This window comes from Leptodactylus fuscus, chromosome 4, assembly GCF_031893055.1.
Source record: "Leptodactylus fuscus isolate aLepFus1 chromosome 4, aLepFus1.hap2, whole genome shotgun sequence".
NCBI classification, from domain to species: Eukaryota; Metazoa; Chordata; class Amphibia; order Anura; family Leptodactylidae; genus Leptodactylus; species Leptodactylus fuscus.
In genome coordinates, this window is record NC_134268.1 from 175061527 (window position 1) to 175079704 (window position 18178).

Below are 18178 nucleotides of genomic sequence, written 5' to 3' on the forward strand. Positions count from 1 at the left end.
TGTCGGATTTTACATGAATATCAATGGGACTGAACTTGAATTAGAAGATATTCTTACAATCCTATTCTTGGCTCCTTTACAGCAATTAATACTTAAACTTAGAGTGCACCTTTCACCTCCTCTACCAATTCCAGGTCATAGGCACCGCTCCACTGATTCCAGAGCAGTTGGATTTTTTATTTTTTTTTATCGCCCCCTCCAGTTTCCTCTAGCTCCTTTCCTTAGCAGTCCGTGACATCAGTCAGAAGACCCAAAGACAGCAGGGAGTCATGCTGGAGCTCAGAAAAGGTGAGTAAGGGCCCGATCACACGGAGTAAACGCGCATGTATTTTGGCAAAATACATGTGTAAAAAATACATGTGTAAAAATAAGACTCCCATTGACTTCAATGACATTTTATGTGTAAACTGAATTTTATTGAATTTTCAAAGAAAGAGAAAAATAACAAGGGACAAACGATCAAACAAAGAAAAATACAGGGTATTACAATAATGCCAAAAGAAAGCCAACTACGGGCACCTCCAAAATTCTGGAAACAACAGAACAGCACCTGAAGTGGGTCAAATAGGATGGACATGCACCAAGAGCAAACAACCCCAGGCAACACAGGAGACGCATCCACAGACTCAACACGGCCCCAGTAGCGGGACCAACAAGACACAGAGCCGAGGTAGGACAATACGCCACACAGACAGGAAACAAAAGGGAAGAAAGACAACATCAAGAGACATGGACGTAGAAAGACAAACGATATAAAACAAAGAAAAAGAGTGAAAGAAAAACCCCAAGAAGGGACAAGCCGAAAAGAGTTTAAGGAAAAAGTGAAGAGAACTCAGACGAATCCTGAAATATGACCCACGGCCGCCAAAGGGTCTCAAATTTAGAGGAGTCAACAAGGTCCTCCGCGACCAAAGCTTCCATCCTCCTAATTAGTAGGAGTTCATGAAGCCACTCTGACAAGGAGGGGACCACATTGCTGCGCCAATGGCATGGAATGACTGTTCTAGCAGCTGTAAGAAAGTGGCGTAACAAGTCACCCTTTACTCTAGAAATCTTTCCAGGAATAACGGAGAGGAGGGCCAATTGGGGGGAGAGGGACACAGAACGACCACTGACCTTAGAGTACAGAGAGAAAACAGACGACCAAAACTCCTGAATCTTCGCGCAGTCCCACCAAATATGAAGGAGAGAACCCGCCGCGGATCCACAGCGCCAACAGTCAGCCGACACAGATGGAAAGATACGGTGCAAAAGGGTCAGGCAACGGTACCAGCGAGACAAGATCTTATAATTTTTCTCCTGCGCATTACAGGGCATAGGCAGTTTGTGAGTCAGCAAAAAGGAGCGTTCCCAGTCAGCAGCAGATAAAGGAGAGCACAGGTCAGAGTCCCAGGCCCTAGTAAATGGAGGGAGTCCCGGGGCAGAGGCCTGAAGAAGGATATTGTATAACAAGGAGAGGAAACGGGATGGCGCCACAGGGCGAAGGAACTCTGTCTCCAAAGCAGTCGGGGCAGCGGAGAGAATGGGTTGTAGAGAAAACCGGTGAAGAAACGCAGAAAACTGGTTATATTCAAGCCAGGAAAGAGTAAGGTCCGGAAAAGATGCCTGTAGTAAACTAAGAGAGGGCAGGGAGGGGGAACCTACAATAGACCCCAATCTGGCATTGTCGCTAACAGACCAACAAAGAAATCGGCGGGCAGTCCGACCGGGAGGAAACATGTCATTCCGAAATAGGGGAGTCAGACAGCCCGGGACCGCGGCCAGGGAAAGAGAAGAGCGGACAGAATCCCAGGTAGACAGAAAGTGAGAAGAAAGAAGTGAGGCGCGTGGCAGGGCCGGTCGAAAATGAGGGGGGATCCACGGAAGAGAGGCGAGATGGGCAGAGAGAAGCACAGCCTCAATGGAAACCCATTGTTTACCCGAGGCCCGAAAACGCCAATCGAAAAGTCGTAGCAACACCGCCGAGCGATAATACAAAAACGGGTCAGGAAGCCCCGCCCCCCCACAAATCTTACGGCGAGTAAGGGTTCGGAATTTAATCCTACTACGAGAGGAGCCCCAGACAAATTTACTGAACAATGATTGGAGGGTTTTAAAAAAAAATCGCCTGGGTACGGGGACTGGAAGGGCCTGAAAGAGGTAAAGAAACCTGGGCACGACGTCCATCTTTAAAGCATTGATACGACCAAACCAAGATAATCCAAGGGACCCATACGCCCGCAAGTCTACAACTGTTCTCTCGAGCAGAGGAAGGTAGTTCAGTGAAACCAGGTCAGCAGGATCAGTAGGAATCTGGACACCCAGATATTTAATAGAGCTGGGTTGCCACTTACAGGGAAACTGGCGGCCAACTGGAGGACCTCCGACTGTGCAAGGGAAATATTTAGGGCCTCGCTCTTGGAAAGATTAACCTTGAAATTAGAGGCTTTGCTATAGCGCCGGAATTCCTCAAGGATCGCAGGGAAAGAATCATGCGGCTGGGCAACATACAGTAGTAGGTCGTCAGCGTAGAGAGCTAAACGAATCTGGGACTGACCCACCGAGAGGCCCGAAATATCCGCGCGAGACTTCAATGACATTTTACACGTGTATTTTGATGTGTTTTTTTAACACGTGTAAAAAAAAAAAAGTGTCATTGAAGTTAATGGGAGTCTTATTTTTACACATGTATTTTGCCAAAATACATGCACGTTTACACACTTTACATGTGAACGGGCCCTAACACTGTATTTTATCACATCCCCTGGGCCTCCCCTTATTATACTCCAGAGTCTGAAGACACCCCAGAGTATAATATAAGCAATTCCAATTTGGACATGTTGGGTCCAAATGAAACTGCAGGTAGAATCTCGCAAATGTTGCAATACCTGAAATAACCAACGTGAATAAAATCACATCAGTTATTCTGGTTGATGTTCAGTAACAGTTATTTATCATTTAATCGCCCAGCCCTATTTCACACCACCAAATTGTTGGCTTACTTTGCACCAGAATTTTGGCACACAAAGGTGCATCCTATGCCATACCCCTGCACATCAAGCCGTACCCCGCAAGCTAAGTCACACCCAGCATCTGAATTAGGCAAAAAAAAAATGCTGTGAGGTTGAGAAAGGTATAGTCTGGGAGAATGGCTATATTTCCCCCAGGTTGTTGCTGTACGCTCAGGCATTCAGCTTTTAGGTCCCGGAATGGAGTAGGAGTTCAGGGCAGTACACGGCAGGCTTGAGAACAAACAAGCTGGGTATGTGTACTCCATGTTTACCTGCAAATTTTGTTTATTAGGAGGCCAGTAACAGGCTGACTCCCAGTTAGGAAGGGACTAAACTGTTTAGTTAGCCGCCGGAAAGGCATAGGAGTTTTATTTTCCTTTGTTTGACGTTTCAGCAGCATAAAACTGTACACATATCCCTGTGTGCTACAATAAAGATAAGTTTGCAAAAGAAAACCAGAGATTCCAATTCCCCCGTACAACACAGTGTCTAAACTACATAAAAATGTGGTTCATAAAATGTAGGTCAGTTTTTTGTCACAAAGTAAGCTAGAATTTTGGCACATTTAACTTACAAAATCTCATCATTGTGAATTTTTAATTTTTTTTTAAAAGAGGACCTTTCACCATCTGGGTGTTATATACCACTAGAAAGCCGACAGTGCGCTGAATTCAGTGCACTATCGGCTTTCCCGTTCTGTGCCCCCAGTGAAGAGCTATCGGTACCGGTACTGTAGCTCTTCACCGTCAGAAGGGCGTTACTGACAGTCAGTCAGGAACGCCCTTCCTAACAGCAGCGTCTATTCCACTGGTTTGTGAGAGGGGGCGCTGCTTACCTCCCCGCTCTCACAGTACAGCGCTATAGACACTGCTATGAGGAAGGGTGTTCCTGACTGACTGTCAGTAACGCCCTTCTGACAGTGAAGACCTACGGTACCGGCACCGCTGGTTCTTCACTGGAGGCACAGAACGGGAAAGCCAACAGAGAGCTGAATTCAGCGCACTATCGCCTTTTTAGCAGTGTATTACACCACATGTGCCCCACGAGGTGGAAGATCCTCTTTAAAACAGGACAGCAGGAAAAGACAACAACCATATTTATAAATCCTTCCTTCAGCACAGTACCAGGTGATATTTGTAGGCATTGCACCCATTCCACGCTCAGTATAAAGTAAGACGGATGTTATCAAAAAAATTATCTTGAAGTAAGTACTATGTGCTATGTATATAGTACAGTTCTATGGCTATATACAGCATAGATCTATATTCTACATAGATAGTATAGTGCTATGTAAATACAGTAGTATACTTCTGAGTGGTAGGATATATATAGTATAATTCTATGTGCTAGAGTACGGTATATAGTATTTTTCTATGTACTAAAATGTTTCCATAACTGCTATTTAAACCTATTGGATTTGGGAGCAGAGGAGGCTGTATTGCTATTTATGCACATCTACCACTTATCTCAGCCATAAAAAGCTGAAACAAGAATACGCTTTTCAAATACAAATTTCTAAAAAGTAGTGAGCACACAGAGCAAGGCGCCCTATCCTTGTGGCCATTTCAGGTCATCAAATTTAGCATTCACTAGCCCAGTTAGGGCTATATACACACCACTGTGCTGATTCTGACAAAACATGGCCGTGCTATGGTGAAGACAGATTATGTTTCTGATTCAATAAAAAGTGGAGCTTTCGCTACTTTTTCATAGATCATGGGCATCCTTCAACCTTCTTGAACATGGTTAGTGTGAACAGCGCCTAAGGCAACTTTGGTCGTAACACCCATTACATGGTACATATCATACAGATTATAGGGTATGACACAGCTAATGAAAGTTAATGAATTTAAATTGCAACTTGCCACAACAAGAGAGTTGCAAAAATCCATGAAGTTTGGTAGTTTTGTGATCATCGTGATGTGAAATTTGTGAGACGCGATACAGCGGCTCTCAGTTTTTAGTTTTAGCTGCAATATAAGCAGTGATACCCTGTGATCTTTGGCCGGGCTATGGGCTCAAGGCCAAGTCGTCATGCAGATTAAGTCTAAGGGTGCATTCACACTACGGATATGGTGACTGATTCTGAACGTTAAAACACGTTCAGAATCAGTGCGTATAAAGCAGATCCCATTCATTTCAATGGGAGCCGGCATACGAGCGTTCCCCATTGAAATGAATGGGCTGCTTTTTTCTCTATGAGCGCTCCCATTGAAGTGAATGGGAAGCGCTCGCGTGTATGGCTCGGAATGAGCCAAGCACCGGGCCCCTTCACACGGTGAGCCGTACATGCGAGCGCTTCCCATTCACTTCATTGGGAGCGCTTGTAGAGAAAAAAGCAGCCCATTCATTTCAATGGGGAGCGCTCGTATGCCGGCTGCCATAGAAATGAATGGGATCTGCTTTATATGCACTGATTCTGAACGTGTTTTAACGTTCAGAATCAGTCACCGTATCCGTAGTGTGAATGCACCCTAAGGGTGCATGCACACTACGTAACGCCGGGCGTGTATGAGAGCCGTACACGCCGGCGTTACAGCAGGGCTGCCGAGCACTTCCCATTCACTTCAATGGGAGCGCTCGTAAACGCCGCTGTTACGAGCGCTCCCATTGAAGTGAATGGGAAGTGTTCGGCAGTCTGCTGTAATGCCGGCGTGTACGGCTCTCATACACGCCCGGCGTTACGTAGTGTGCATGCACCCTATGGGATGACTAATGGCATCATGCTCAAGACTTGTGTATGACATGAATATTGAAGATTTTGATGAAGATTTCAGTGCCATTTCCTAATTTTAAAGGTGAAACCTATTTATTTAATGTTTCACCTATGAAAATAAGACATTGAACCAAAAACAGCATCAAAAGTGCATGCAAGTTTTTCTGGTGCCGTTTTAACAGCGCCCAACTACACCGTATAAATGCACCATAAATAGTGCAAAAAACAGATTACTCTTCCCCCCAAGTAACTTACCATTGCCCTGCTTTAAAAGTAAATTCACTGCTTTCCACAGCAAGTCGGACTCTCTTCACAGTGGAAGACTCATTGGTTATCCCACAAACTTTTGCAGGAGAAATAACCTGTCCAAAAAACAAAACAAGTCTGTTTGTTCACTGCATAAACTAGTAAAAGGCTCTACAAAGGGCCGTCCTTTAAGATCAACATGCATTTGAGGTGTCTTCAAGGGGAGCCGTCACCTCTCCTGACATGTCTGTTTCAGTATAGACTTGCCCACAAAACATTTCGCATACCTACGTTGTACCATTACTGATTTTTCCTAGAAATGTATAACTGAATTGACAACTAGGCATTACCCTACAAAGTCTTAGGGTATAAAGCCTCATGTATATGACCGTATATGCATGCCAAGGGTGTTCCAATTTTTAAAGGGAAGGCACTCTAAGGACCTCTGGACCCTTTCAGTCTTTAGGCTCCGTTCCCACGGAGTAACGCGCCGCTGATTCTGATACGTAAACCCTTGTCAGAGTGGGCAATGTAAAACAGAATCCCATTGACTTCAATGGGTTCGGCCTTACGCACGCTACCCATTGAATTCAATGGGAGGCTTTGTTACCTATTGCTTTCAATGTGATACGCACGTATCACATTGAAACCAATAGGGAAAAAAACAGCCCATTCATTTCAATGGGGAGCGCTCGTATGTCGGCTCCCATTAAAATGAATAGGATCTGCTTTGTACGCGCTGATTCTGACCGTGTTTTACGTTCAGAATCAGCTCAGCGTATACTTAGGGTAAGTTCACACGATGTAACGTTGAGCGTGATCTGGCACGTATACACGTGCCGGCAGATGACGCGCTCAAAATGCTCCCATTCATTTCAATGGGAGTTAGGAGTGTATACGCCGCGTTATTTTGCGCCTGTGATTTTGCGCCTGCAAAATAACACGGCGTATACGCTCCTAACTCCCATTTAAATGAATGGGATCTTTTATGGCGCGCAAATTCCGACACGCCGTATACTTGCCAGATCACGCTCAACGTTACATCGTGTGAACTTACCCTTAGTGTGAACACAGCCTTATACTGTCACCACTGATTGGAAATTGTCAGACTTGTTTAAAATCTCACCCACTTTGTCAATTTATTTATTCATTTTTAAGAGGAACAACAGGTCTGAGAAGTTGACTAATTCCTAAACAATGGGTTAGTTTTGATCAAAATTAGTATAGGATGTTTAGAAATAAGATTTAACATAGAAATCTTTGGGTAGTGTTCACATGCTGAGATAATACATTTTGCCACAATTTTCTGTAATCCTAACAAAACTATTGTGCTTTAGCAATTTTGTAAAAATACAGTAAATAAGAAACGTATGAACACAATCTGAACTAAATGCATTGGGCAAAATATATTCTAATTGACATAAAACATGGCCACAACATTTGAGGGCAGGCCATGTCAGTGTGTTTGGATCCCATGACTTAGTGCGTTTTCCCTTTATGACTGTCAGCATGTGGGATGTACGGTACACGCACTGGCACAAAGACTTCATTGCACATGAGTGAACACAGTAACCCTGCAAAGTTACACAACATGTTAACCAGAAGTCACGATTACATGCAAATCGTTCCTGCTGAAAAGCTAAATTTACTCCCTACCATATGTATGGTGCTTCAAATAAAACTAAAATAATAATGCTATTCCTTAAAAAAAAAAAAAAAAAAAGAAAAAAAAAGAGGCTTCTGTATGGGATAGAATACAGAAGGAAAAAAAGAGGGCAATAACAGATGCCTAAGGATCCATATAACATATGTTGGGAGCTTTCCCACACATGCGGCAATGATACAATATAGATGTAGTTTGTAAGGACCCTAGGGTAGGTAGGCTAAGACAGCACCAAGTCATAGATAATCTCTTAGAGCCATAACACAGTCCAAGACTACAAAAAAGTATTAAATCTTAGGAGCCATATTATTTTTTGAATTTTAATTATTTACTATAACATAAGGCAATTATGCGTGTCTCTACAGATAAGCAAATAACAATTGTGATCAGAACAATGCTTAAATTAGGCCCTATTCACATCACATTAAAGCCTGTCATTCATGTATACATCAGTAGTATTATCTGAGGTGTATGTACCACAATTTTGCCACAATCATTTTAGTGTGATGCCTCGGAATACAAAAGCATAGGCTACTACATTTTCCTGTTCCGTTAAAAAAGGAATGTATTCCAGTGGCCAAAATGACCCTCGCTCAGGTACTTGGACCGTGTAATTTTTTTAAATTTTTTTTATAGTAGGTATAAAGAGCTTTTACTGGCATATACATTAAACGAAGGGCTTAAAGGGGTTTTACCTCTGCACTATTTATGGCTATATCTTAATACCTGATCGATATGGCTACCACGTTGGGACTCCCATCTATCTCAAAAACAGGGCCCAGTCTGAGCCTAAAAGTAGGGGGGCTGTGTAAGCGGGTCTCTATTCATCTGCATAGGACTTAGGAAATAGACTTCCATACAAGTGAAAAGAGAAATGCACTTGCACAACCCGTCTCCATTCTTTGGCACGGACAGATGGGGCCCAATCTCAAGACAGATGTGTGTCCATAGGTGGGATCTGCATCTATCTGTGGATATAGCCAGAAATATGGAGGAGGAAATACCCCTTTAACATGATGTGCACAGGGCTTAAATCTTTATATAACACATGGTATAGTTGGATGTTCAGGATCCAGCTATTTGTAACCCAGTCACTCACCTCTTGTCTAAAGGTGTTTGCTGTTCTCTCCAAATGATCGGTTTTTCGCTGTGATGTCATTTTCCGTCTATGTTAAATAAATCCAGATTCTAAGGTTAGAATACACATTGCGCTGCCAGGATCACTAACAGATGCTGATGGCATGGTCTGTCAATCTCAATAATCGTACAGTTTCGCTTCTGAACAGACAGACAGGCAGTGGAAGCGACAGAGCTGGCTGAATAACATGGTGTGATGCTACTTACGAGAGCCCTCTGTCCTACAACAACAGCAACAAAGATCTACTGTTGGAAAGTTTGATGAGCAACTCTTTCCTGAAACAACAGAACTGCCATCACATCACTTTTTATACAATATTTAATAGTGCCTGCAGACAGATCACCCACCTATTCAGGGTACAAGCGCACAAAGCTGGGGCCCTCGACAGTAACGAGGCCGAATGACTAGTGAAAATTCCAGTAGTCCCTCTGAGCACTTGACAGGAGGCAGAAATAGCAGCAAGAGCCATGGCTGAGGTCAGAGAGCGCTGATCCGTCTACCTCAGGCTAAGGGAGAGGGGAAAGAGCAACAAAAAAATGACATTATCTGCACAAATGGTATCGGATAGTCACATTGATAAAAACATTATTAACAAAGTTTCTCTATTGTTCTCTACTGTGAAACTCACTGCTACTGTGCTCTTAAAGGGGTGGTCTACTTCCTTAAAGGGAATGTATCATCAGAAAAAGGCATTATGTAAATTAGGTCTTTATTAAAAAATAGATTTTCAGAAAATATTGGCCCAGGAGTTTTTATTTTTATTTTAAATGACTACCCATTATGAAGAGGTTTTCTTTATACTTAAGAGAGATCATTAACATGTGATCGCAAGGTTCAAGGACCCCGAACAATCAGCTAGTTAGAGCGTTGCAGAGCTTACGACTGTAGCCTTTACCGTGTGCTGGTGACATCATGCTCATTGGTCACATGTAGTTCAGTCCTATTCAAGTAAATGGGGCTGAGCTGCAGTACAAAGGACGGCCGCTATAATACGTATGGCGCTATGCTTGGTATTCGGTTAAGTCGCATCACTCACCCGAGGACTGAAGGCTTCTTAACCAGCTGATTTCTGGGGGTCCCAGGCATCAGACCTTTTACTGATCACATATTGATAGCCTATCCTAAGGTTAGGTTATCAATGTATAAGACCCAGAAAATTTGGTTAAAAAAAAAAACTATTAACTTTAAAAATGCAGTTTTTCACACTGCACTGGCCAGTTTCTATGGATCCAAGGATTATGCCCTAAGCTGTGGTATTTTTTCAGACCGTTTTCCGTAAAAATTCTTGAAAACATAATGTCAACAATATGTATAGAGAAAAAAAACCAAGAATGATCATTCTCATTGGTATTAGAAGATGGGGGAGTTAGGCTGGCCATGCACTTTAGATAGCTGCGTGGTGACTGGGCAGAGTATGCTTATATTCATAATCTATCTTACCTAGATCCAACAGCCTGATCCTTATATCCCTAACATCTTGGGTCGGACCCAAAACACATTAGAAGGTTGGTTGTTCTTATTTGTCCCACATATATCTAATAACAGTAACAGTGTAATGCTGGAGGCCTAGATACTATATACTATGCACACAAATCTGGCTGTACTCTAAAGACCGTAAAAATCTATGACCTTTCTCTATCAATTGATGGCCATTCATTTCAGCTTCCATAAGGCTCTTACACCCCGCTGTACTGATTAGACAGGAAATACAGGAAGGAAGCGTCCAAACATTCTTATTCTCACATCTCATTATTACAATGGGATATATTAGACATTCCCTTTAAGGTCAAACCGTCACAGTGACTTACTGCATTTCATCACAGCACAAGAGTGGCATATGAAATGTTGGTTTCCCAATTTCTCCCAAATGACTCTACTTTTAATGAGTCTCTGATGCTCCAGAGCTTGTTCTGGTGGAAGTCCAAGGCACACAGGATTGGCCTCAGCGGCCTAAGGATCAGAACAGGAGAATCACTCACATATGTCACTTGTGATGTCCTAGGTCCTTTCCTAAGGCCGCTGATTGCCCTCAGTGGTCTTGTATGACAAGAACTTCCATGGGAACAAGCCCCAAGCGCTGCCCCAAACATCAGAGCACCGGGGACAGGTGATTTTTTTTTTATTTTTCACCCTCTCCAACTGCTAGGGGGAAAAAAATGTATTTCCTGGAAAACTCCTTTAAGTATTTGGTTATGACACCCCCTCGTCTCCTTTCTGTCGACTACTGAAATAAGATGGTGGACCAATCTATGAATCCCTGACCCTCTTGTGACGTCATTGAGGTGGAGGCAGATAATAGGCAGGGTTTTGCCTTTATATACCCGACACAAGACAGCGTTCAGTGTCAGACCAAATAAGTACCAGAGTCCGCTATCAAAGCTTTGGGAACAGCTGTTTTAACTGCAACTCTTAATTTATAGTTGGGACAATATTCATGATCCCAAGCTTGAGTTAGAAGGGTGAAACGCGTAGAGAGTGGTTTACACTAACCCCATACCCTATTCATACATTAGATGGCTATAGGGGATCAGTGGATGTTGGTTTCAATGCACGTTGATTAGGGACATTAACAGAGATGGCTTCTAGACCAACAGCATTGAGAAAGATGTGGCCCTTTAAATTGAAGATCGCTCGAGTGATGCCATAGGTAGGCCCAGGGAGTATTAGACCCGATGGATGAGGACAGTGTTTACAACCATTAGATACTGTTGGGGGACACTCATACCTGACGTTTGTAATAGTGTGTATCCAGGAACTGAACCAATGAATAGTCTTCCAATTTGGCTTGTAGAGTCTTGCCCAAGCATAATATATGGTTTTAACTTCATTAACCACATATATGGATTTAAGTCTTTTGTGATGTGCGAGCTAGATTTTATTATTTAATTTAAAAAAAATGTTTTAATAAGTACCCCACCAATTCTGTGATTCGATTCAATTAGTGGAGTCTGACGCTAGGTTCACACCACTAGGGGACCTTACACACTGAAATCTAATCTGCTTAAAAAAAGAGGTTACCCACAAAAACCCATCGACCCTATAAACTATAATGGGCTCTGCTTTTTTTCGGGTTTCCTGCTTACAGGACTCTTCTCTCCGCATTTTTTTAAGCGGATTTGGGTTGGAAACCCCAAATGAAGAACGGACGCAGGTGTGAACCTAGCCTGACCCTCTGCGAACCAACCCTTTAAGAGAAGATTAAAACCTAAAAATCATCCTCTCCTGAACAAGTGATCCAGTGTCAGAACCAGGCCTAGAGTTAAGATTATGGAGCAGCAGGACACAATCCAGATTTAGGTAATTTTACTAGTCCAAGGAGATCACCCTGAAGAAGGAAGTTATTAATTTTAATGGTGTTGAGCTTTCCCAAAGAATGCCTGTATTTTGCAATCTGCTTACCATTCACATGAATTTTACTGAAAAGCCAAGAACACAGCTTAGTTCAGTGCGGTAGGAAAACTATTACTTTGGGATCAACTTAAGGGTTTGTTGCCAATAATATTATGACTTTCATTCTCACAGATCCTATGACTTTTTCCTTTTTCATCAGGGTTTTGAACAGAACACACTGCTTAACGATACATTGTCCAGTTTCACACAAATATTGAGAGATAACTCCTTGTATAATGAAAAGTTGTACAATTCTCCAATATGCTATTTATATTAGGGCAAGTTCACACCTGCGCCCGGTCTCTGCTTTGCAGGTTTCTGTCTTCTGCTTGAGAAACTGGACAGGACACGGAAACTGGCAGTCAGTTTTTAAACCCATTCATTTGAGTGGATTTGCAAAGTGTCCGCCCGTGAGCGTCTTCTGCTCTCCGCGGCAAAATTATTATTATTTTTTTTAACCGGACACAAAGTCGGATATGCAGGACTTTGTGTCCGGTTAAAAAAAATAATAATAATTTTGCCGCGGAGACCAGAAGACTCACGGGTGGACACTGACTGCAGGGTTTCCGTCTCCTGTCCAGGTTCTCGGGCAAAAGACGGAAACCCATAAAGCGGAGACCGTGCGCAGGGGTTAACCCGACCTTAGTTTCTTATGGTTTTGTAGATCTCTGCTTGCGGTCATTCATTCTGCAGTGGATAAAAAAATCAGTCCATGGTCATGTGATGCACATAGAGGTGCATGGTGCGTTACCAGGCAGATGTTACATTACTGTGCTGTGACTATACTGAATGACAGCAATCCAAAATTTAGAAAACCACGAGGAGTTGATACAGAAAGTATAATGGAAAATTATATCACCTTTCATACTAGAAACAATAGCATCTATTTCTCAATATTTCTCTAAAACTGGACAACCCATTTTAATTTGCATTTCATGCTTGGTCTAAACCTGTTCTCATAAAAATCTGGTTATGAAAACTCTCCCTACATATATTTATGGATAACCCTTGTCCTTGTTAAGCCCCATGCATATGACTATAGTTGCTTTCTGTACTTTGTTCGCAGTTGCTGATAGAATACGGACTCATTTGTTTCTGTGGTTCCATACACAGGTCCATAGGTTTTACCGATCAGTGTCCAGGCTGTAGAAACGATCTGCAAAGTACAAAGCAGGTCCTATTCTTGTCTGTAATGGCAGTACAGGCTCACAGATAAACGTGCAGGGGATCATACAAGTTTTTTTGTGGTTCCGCGATAGCAGATGACATAATGATGCAATGTGGACATGTCTTTTACAGATCGCAAATCAGTATTTGTGGGTAGTAAGAACCACTATGCTCGTGTGTATGTAGCCCAAGGCTGGGTTCACATCTGTGCGTGGCTCTCCGTACAGGGATTTTGTTCCCGTATCCGCATGACATTTTTCAACCTTTTTGGGCGGAAACCATGCGGACCCCATTATAGTCTAAAGGATCCGCATGGTTCCTATGACAACCGCTTTCTTATTCAGATTAGGTTTCCGTTCAGGGGTTCTCAAACAGTCCCACCGAACAGAAACCTGAGCATAGATGTGAACCTAGCCTTAGGCTTTGAAGGGGACATGCGCATGCCCGCCGGCCACAAGAGAATGGCCGCTTACAATACTGTGTAAGCGGCCATTTTCTTGAGGCCAGCAAGCATGCGCAGTCGGCTTTGCCCTAGGCCTAGAAGTTTGAAGCCAACCCCTGAAGAAGATGCGTGAAGACCCAGTTCCTGAAGATGGAGGCGGTGCTGGAGAATTCTTCTGCAGCAATGGGGACACCCCCAGTGCTGTTTGAGCACTGGAGCCCGTCCCCAGTGCTGCGAGAAAACTCATTTGCATACCGGCGGAAAACGGGATTTTAACCGAACGGCGGCCCGGAGAAGACTTCTAAAGGTAGGAGATGAATAGCCTTTCTTAAGGCTATTCCTACGTGACAGGCAGAAAAAAATTGCGTTTAAATGATAGGATCCCTTTAACATGTTCCTCACCATTGACAGAGAACAGGATAACACTCATCAATGACAGAGTTTAAGTTAAAAGATACAGTAATAGTCATTTAACACCAACGTACAGCAGATCTGGTCTTCTGCTCAGACTCTTATGATCTGGGCCAGCCACAGGACTGCCACATGCCACATGCCACTGCTGTTAAATGACTCTGTCCAATGGCAGAGAACAGGTTAAAGCAGTGATGGCGAACCTATGGCACGCGTGCTAGAGAGGGCACGCAGAGCCCTCCATGTTGGCACGCGTGCGGTCGCCCGGATCGTTCAACAACGGGGAATCCGGTACAGGCATGCAGAAGACGGAAATCTCAGAACGGAGACCGAGGCACAGGTGTGAACCCAGCGTAACTGTGTAATAAAAGTGTGACTTGTTCGGCACATTCCACCCAAAAAACTGTAAAGACATACCTTTAATCCAGTGACAGGAGATCACAGATTGATCATGTATGCCACTGTGTAGAATTCTTCCGACTTTATAATACCTACAAGGGAAATGAATAGATCAGACCCATCAAATGTAAACTGATTATAGGGTAATACAAAAATAGGCTAAAATAATTAGATACTGTAGGACACACCTGAAATACAGAATTTTAAGGGAAATGAACATGGCAATACCATGTAAATGGATCACAAGCACACAGAGCACCTATAAGTATTTCCTGGCGTATATCTGATGTAAAATACTGTATAGTACATTAGAATATGTTGTCCATAGATGAAGTTCATTTCTTGAAAAACTAACAGGATGGGAGAAAACTCTTATTAGTTAAAGGGGATTTCCAGGCTTTATCTAGTGATGACCTATACTTAAAAGGAACACTCGCCTGTACATATACAGTACACCATATGTGGAGCCTTCACATGTATAGATGCAGTATATACAGAACATCATATATGGAGCCTTCACATGTATATACAGGATATACAATACACCATATAAGGAGCCTTTACCTGTATAGGTACAGTATATACAGAACACCATATAAGGGGTCTTCACATGAATAGATACAGTATATACAGCAACCATGTATAGATACAATGTATACATATGTATAGATAAAGTATATATAGTACACCATATGAAGAGCCCTCCCCTCACCTATAGAGATACAGTATTTACCGCACACAATAAGATAATCCTTTAATAGTCCCACCATGGGGAAATTCAGTGGGACTATAAAGCATTATCTTATCATGTGCTGTATATACTGTATCTCTATAGGATCCCTCAACTGTAAAAATACAGTGTATACATTAAAACGAGGAGCCTTCACCTATACAGTATACAATACACCATAAGATCCATCACCTGTATACAGTGTATACAGCATACTATATGAGATCTCACCTATACAGTATACAGTAGACCATAAGATCCATCACGTGTATACAGTATATACAGCATACTATAGGAGATCTCACCTATACAGTAGACCATAAGATCCATCACGTGTATACAGTATACTATAGGAGATCTCACGTGTACAGACAGCACACACAGCACAACATAGGATCCCTCACCCGCAGCTCGTACACTTGCCGGCATCTGGTCACATGAGGACTACATGACATTGGTGACTTCCGGGTTCATTACTACAGTCTGGAAGGCTAAAGGACCTTTGATGCCGTCACGGTCACGTGATACCACGTGTATGGGAGGAGTCAGGCTCCTGACAGCGGGGTTGTAGTAGTGAGAAGTTGATAGTGTTGCGTGTAGCGTTTACAGATCTGTGGCAGTGTTCACACATAGCGTCCCTTGTTTTTTGGTACCTATCTATGAAACCTTTAATAAAAACTGATGACTAGAATGCTTCCATTGTATGTAACCTTACTGCCTAAGGTACACGGAACACAAACGGATGAGCAAATGTTACCCATCCGTTGTGTGTCCGTTTGACATCCGTTCTTCTCTTCTGTAGTCTTGTTTGCGCATGGACAGAATGAAGACGAGGCTCTCCCTATAGTCCCGGGGAGAAGAAGAGAAAGAGAAGACGCCATTTACTCCCTGAAGAGGACAAAGTCTGCAGCCATGTAAGTGCCCTTGGGGTATGTTTTTTTTTTTTTTTTATGTCTCAGGGGGTAATTTAGCCTTGAACCTGTGATCATGAGATTGCTTGTACTGCAGTCTATACATTTTGTATAGCTACTGAGGCCTGATAAATCCCTTCAGAGTTAGTTTCCAAAATGGTGTCCTATCTGCTGATTCCACTTTACGCTAGGTTCACACCTGCATTCGGGGCTCCGTTCTGTGGTCTTCTGCATGCAAGAAAATGGAAACCACAGACCGGGTCCGGCCGTGAGCGGCGGTAAGCGTTTTATGCTCTCTGCCGCAAAACCGTTTTTTTTTTTTTTTTTTTTATCTGGACACAGAGTACTGCATGTCCGACTCTGTGTCCGTCTTTAAAAAAACAGTTTCGCGGCAGAGAGCATAAAACGCTTACCGCCGCTCACGGCCAGACAGCTTTCTCACCCATTCAAATGAAAGAGTCCTGCAGGTTTCTGTCTCCTGCCTCTGTTTTGTGCAGGAAACGGAAACCTGCAGAACGGAGACTGGGCGCAGATGTGAACGAGCCCTTACTGGCAATTCAGGGACTCTTACAAAGTGGCATGACATCCAAAAACCAAATGGCGCTCCTTCTCTTCTGTGCCAAATGGCAGTTTATATTGCATTGGGTATATACAGGACTACATGCAGGACTTTGTGTCCGTGCTGCAAGGAAAAAAAAGAGTTCCAGGTGGAGAGGCTGCAAACGGACACAGACCGCCAGCAAGGCGTCCCCTGTATTTTTCCTCAGGGTTTATGACAGAAATCTTGGGGAGGACAATGGCGGTAGTGTGAGCGCCACTTTACAGCAAAATCTGCCCTCCAAAAGGCAAATAGAGGGGGAAGCGGGTTCCATTGGACTGGTATTATAGGGGCTCTGCAAATGTGACATGGCACCAGAAAAGTATTCCAGCAAAATCCGCCCTCCAAAAGCTGAATAGCGCTTTTTCCATTCCAAGCCTCACCATGTGCCCATACAGCAGATTTCGACCACATATGGGGTATTGCCGTGTTCAGGGGCTGTGGTGGTTTTTGTTGTTTTTTTTCTCCTTTAGCCCCTTGTGAAAATAAAAGCCAGCCAGGCTGCTACTGCTGCTTTATCGGATCTGGCTGGTTACGGAAAATATGGGGAAAGAAAATGTAAGTTCTTCCTTTTTCTCACCCAGCCAGATCCAATAAAGCGGCAGCAGTCTGACATTACCAGGGTGAGAGAGCCCGTGTTTTTTTGGCCTCTCCCAATCTAATAACTTAGAGTGTGAAGTTTATAATTATGTATTGTATGAAAAAACAGTGTTATCCTTAAAGCTGAATGTTCCATATAGTTGCTTATGCTTGAAACTGCTATAATGTTATATCATAAGATGGCGCCTGTATCCAAGATGGGTACAAGAAAAACAAATGCTTGGCTTGCTGCCACAAGACAGCTCCCCAAGGTTACCACGCAGGACCAGCTGGCTATATATGGCACTGCTTAAAGGGATTCTACCATTAAATGACTTTTTTTTCTAATTACCACGTCGGAATAGCCTTAAGAAAGGCTATTCGTCTCCTACCTTTAGACGTGGTCTCCGTCGCGCCGTTCCGTAGAAATACCGGTTTTAACCGGTATGCAAATGAGCTCTCCGCAGCAATGAGGGCGGGCCAGCGGCCATTTTTGGGTAGCTGCTCTTGCAGTTCAATACAGGAGCCGGCGGCCATTTTTGGTTAGCCGCTCTTGCAGTTCAATACAGGAGCCAGCCGGCGGCCATTTTGGGGTGGCCTCTCTATGCTCCTGTATAGAACTACAAGAGCAAGAGAAGCCAGAAGAGGCGGAGTTTCTGCAGAAGAAGGAGGCAGCGCAGGAAAGAGCTCTGGGCAGCAATGGGGATGCGCTCATCGGTGTTTCATCGCTGGGGCCCGCCCTCATTCCTGCGGAGAGCTCATTTGCATACCGGTTAAAACCGGTATTTCTACGGACTG

The 18178-nt window shown here is 43.4% G+C and overlaps 1 protein-coding gene across 3 annotated transcripts in view; it reads right to left on the reverse strand.

The window, feature by feature from the left end:
• The window catches only part of OXNAD1 (oxidoreductase NAD binding domain containing 1), a 62404-nt gene extending 46613 nt beyond the window's left edge, over positions 1–15791 (reverse strand). Inside the window, exons 1-6 of one of the 3 annotated variants that reach the window (XM_075271464.1) lie at positions 15697–15791; positions 14581–14654; positions 13199–13299; positions 9101–9259; positions 8715–8781; positions 5962–6068 (exon numbers count right to left, since the gene is read on the reverse strand). In XM_075271464.1, coding sequence (XP_075127565.1) covers positions 5962–6068; positions 8715–8781; positions 9101–9222 — 296 coding nt within the window. In that variant the 5' untranslated portion in view covers positions 9223–9259; positions 13199–13299; positions 14581–14654; positions 15697–15791. Of the gene's footprint in view, positions 1–5961; positions 6069–8714; positions 8974–9100; positions 9260–13198; positions 13300–14580; positions 14655–15696 lie in introns of those variants that run through there. The other 2 variants (XM_075271463.1, XM_075271465.1) reach the window with 2 other exon arrangements.
• Positions 15792–18178: the final 2387 nt, after the last annotated feature.